The sequence below is a fragment of the Solanum verrucosum genome, unplaced genomic scaffold, assembly GCF_900185275.1.
Source record: "Solanum verrucosum unplaced genomic scaffold, falcon-dt-bn FXZP01000094.1, whole genome shotgun sequence".
NCBI classification, from domain to species: domain Eukaryota; kingdom Viridiplantae; phylum Streptophyta; class Magnoliopsida; order Solanales; family Solanaceae; genus Solanum; species Solanum verrucosum.
The window spans coordinates 2,395,650-2,399,862 of NW_026019970.1; the positions used below are offsets into that span (position 1 = coordinate 2,395,650).

Here is a 4,213-nt window from a genome sequence, read left to right on the forward strand (position 1 = left end):
TACAATAATATACCTTAATTGTGTATGTAACTATATAAAATATTTCAGTATGATATTCAATATATTATTTTATAAATATCAAATATCATATCAGATATATTTTGTTTTAAAAGTACATATTATCAAATACTATAATACTGAAACAATGTACGCCTCCTAATAACTCACTAGAGTTATGCCTAACTTTTGCTTGAGTAGTGGACCGAGTTACTTTACCTCTTTCTTAGACCTTATTAACAACTATGAATCATAGTAAAGTATGAACATGGTGTGTTACGTGGAAAACACCTGATTTACAAAGGTGAAAATTATGACCTACACCTCGATAGGATTTACCCTAAATTCACTAAAACGATGAGCCTCAACAGATTTCAATTTTCAAGATTTGCGACACAGAAACTAACTTTAACCTTAAAGCATTGCCTTCACAGATTGTTGCTTCCATTTCAAGTTACCTATAGCTTGAGTTCTTTTTTTAAAATTTATTCCTAAACAGCTGCTTCTAGGAAAGATGAAAATAATACGACTCGATAATAGACCTAATATTGATGGAACAAGTCAGTTATTTTTTTGGTTCATCTATTTATTCCAAGTTAAGACATGGTCCAACCAGTGGCGGAGGGAGGATTTTCATCAAGGGGGTTCAAAAAAAAAGATTAATCACATACATATATCTAAAAACTTAAATAGATCATTACAATTGTACTCTACGAGGTTTCATATCTTGAAATGTCTTAATAATAGCATCATTAGGAATACTATCAAATACATCTTTTTCTACAAAAGGCACCAAACAACCACTAAAAAAATCATCACTCATTTGACTTCGCAAGTCATTCTTGATAAACTTCATTGCCGAGAAAGCTCTTTCAACGGATGCAGTGGCAACTGGTAGAAGTAGAGCAAGTTTCACTAAGTGGAACACCAAAGGATAATTTGAATGTTTTTTTGTTTGGACTAACCTTTTGGAAAGATCACAAAGTCCATTTAGATCAGAGAACCTTTCATCAACATCACGAACATCAACAATATAACTTGCAAGTTGATTCTCAAGAGTATCCATATTAAATTCATCAAAATCATCTGGATATAATTCAGCCATCCTCATTATTTTTTTGCTGTCAAAACTTGAAAACGTTAATTGGATTCAAACAAGCAATTCCATGGAGCAAATCAGTAGATACCTCATTAAAACGATCATTAAGCTCTTGAAGTTGCCAATCAATAATATTGCAAAACACTTCAACACGGTAATGATGTAAGACTGTATAGTGAGCAAGTCTTCGCCGTGATCTTAAAGAGCTAACATATGGCTCCTCAAAGTTAGGTATCAAAATTTCATGTTTGGTACAAAATATAGATACCTTAGCAATAAGAGAATTCCATTCATCATCCCTTAAAACTTGCAACTTTTCTTTGCTACTTCAACAAGTAGCATGGCATTTGCAACATCTTGCTCCTTTCTTTGTAAGCATTTATTGAGCTCATTTGTGATTGCTAATACATCTCTCATCAAATGCAACATGAACGCAACCTCAAATGTTTGACAAGATTCAAGATGTCCCATTGCCTTGGCTCTTTCATCCATACTTCGTGCATCAAGAGCAAGTGATTCAAGAACTTCAACAATAGAGCCAAACATAAGAATAAAATTGTTAAAGGATTTATAATGAGATCCCCAACGAGTATCACAAGCTCTTGAAAGACCAAGTTGTTGATTCAAGCCCCTACCAGTTGTCAATTCACCCATATCTAATGCATCTTGAATTACTGCTTTTTGAGAATCTCGTAAATCATCCATACGCTTAAAAGAAGATCCCAATACATTAAAAATATTTGAGACCAATACTACAAGTTGTCCCACTTCAACACACTTTTTAGAGACCCCAACAAGAGCTAGTTGAAGTTGATGAGCAAAACAATGTATAGAATGAGCCGATCTACTTTCTTGCCTAATCAACATTTTAAGTCCATTGACCTCACCTTGCATATTGCTTGCCCCATCGTAACATTGTCCACGCACACGTGATGGACTCAAAGAATGTTGAGCAAGTAAATTAATAATTGTCTCTTTCAAGGATAATGCACTAGTATCTTGAATATGAATAATGTCAATAAGTCGCACCATCACAAATCCCATTCTATCAACATATCGTAATACAATAGCCATTTGCTCCTTGCGTGAAATATCAAAAGATTCATCAACTAGTAAGGCAAAGTAGTCACCATTTAGTTCCTCGAGAATAGCTTTAATTGTTTCTATCTTGCATGCAGTCACAATATCTTTTTGAATTATTGGAGAAGTCATTTGATCATTTTGAGGGGCATGTTCAAGTACATAATCACGAATTTTATCACATCTTTTTGCATACCATGAGAGAATCTGAAGAAAATTACCCCTACTAAGTGATGATTTAGATTCATCATGACCTCGAAATGCAAGTCCTTGAGTTATGAGAAGTCTTACTACATCAACCGAAACACTTAAGAGGATATAATATCCATATTTAATTTGATTAGATTGTCTCTCAAAAGTAGATTGAATCGACTGTTGTTGCCGTAGTAAATCTTGACATTTCTTTTTTGATCGATTATGTGGGCTATTCTGCAGACCAATATGCTTGTCAAGACCGCTCTTTTTATTCCAATTCTTAAATCCTGTACATGAAAATACTTTGCCTCCACCTTGATTAATAATGTGATCTTTAAATAGATAGCAATACAAACAATAGGCTGCATCTTTACTAACACTGTACTCCAACCAATCATGATATACATCATCAAACCATTCATGATTAAAACGACGCATTGCTCCAGAAATATTTGTTTGAGGGTACTCATGCACCTCCAAGCGAGGTTGACAAGGACCATTCACAAGGTATGCCCTTCTAATAACATCACGATGATTTGGATGATAATTCAATATTGGAGTTCTTTCACCGGGATCAAACTTTAAAGTACTCAAATCAAATTCTTGAGAAGAATGTGATGGTACTTCAGAATGATTGACATTTTCTTCTTGGTTAGATTGACTATGACTATGAGAGGCTAAACTTGATTTCGATATTGGGGTAAAATACTTCTTCATTGAATATTAAGACTGGATTGTAAAGTAAAAGTTTAGTTAGAATTTAAGAGAAATAAACACACATTCAAAAGTCAGAACTATTAAAAAAAAAAAACATACACACAAGAAGGACCAAAACCAAAAAGCTTAAGCAATGGTTATTGGATTATTACATTATATTTCTCTATCTCTCCAATTTTAGATTAAGAAAATATATTAAATTAGCCAAACAAAAAAAATGAAACTTCAATGATATCAATAATTCAGCCAACTAAAAGAAAGCACATCAAGAAATAACGAAATAAGGTATATAGAAATCTAGTAAGAAAAAAGGGAACCAAAAACATACCAAAGTAATTATTAATGGAGATGAAAGAAACGATTGCGGATATAGACTTCAAGATTTCAATAATGACCAATCCAACAAAAGCAGCAGTGACAAGGAGCAGCCAGCAGCAGCCAGTAGTGACAAGCAGCAGCCAGAGCAAGGAAGAAGAACGATGAAAAAAATAAAACGTGAAAAAATCCTAAAAGAAGAAAAGGGTTTTTTAATATTTGACTTTGTAATTAGGGATTATCAGGTTTTTAATAAAGAAGAAAAGGGCTTTTTAATATTTGACTTTATAATTAGGGATTAAGCTAATAAATCTTAAATTCCCGCCTAAAATAAAAGGCTGATAAAAAATTGCCTCTGTTCGGATTCGAACACGCGACCTAACGGTCAGGAGCGCGAATTCTTGAACCCCCAACGCCGCTGAGCTACGCCTTTGGTGTATGTTCAGGGGGTTCAATATTATATATATACACATAAATAAAAAATTTAATTGTATATATATAGTGTAATTTTTCGATGATGGGGGTTCGGATGAACCCCCTTGGTTCAACGTAGATCCGCCCCTGGGTCCAACCCTGTAGCTCAATGAATTCTCCCTTTTTGTTGATGACAAGCTCGTATGATTTTTAATATGGTTGATACTGTGAGAATTCGTTCCTAATCCCTTTAGTTTGATAAGCGGGCCTACTATTCTTGGCTAGGCGGAAACATATGTGTATATGATTCTTTTTGTGAAGCTAAGAATGCCTTTAGAGTTTTAAAAGTTGAGCTTAAGATCATTTTATGTAGCTATCTAAATCAAGATGGTTGTA

The 4,213-nt window shown here is 33.8% G+C and overlaps 1 protein-coding gene across 1 annotated transcript; it reads right to left on the bottom strand.

Annotated features, from left to right (window-relative positions):
• Positions 1-1,396: 1,396 nt before the first annotated feature.
• LOC125817124 (uncharacterized) lies at positions 1,397-3,088 on the bottom strand. The gene has a single exon (XM_049496693.1). It carries the CDS (start codon positions 3,086-3,088, stop codon positions 1,397-1,399), a length of 1,692 nt encoding a protein of 563 aa, XP_049352650.1.
• Positions 3,089-4,213: the final 1,125 nt, after the last annotated feature.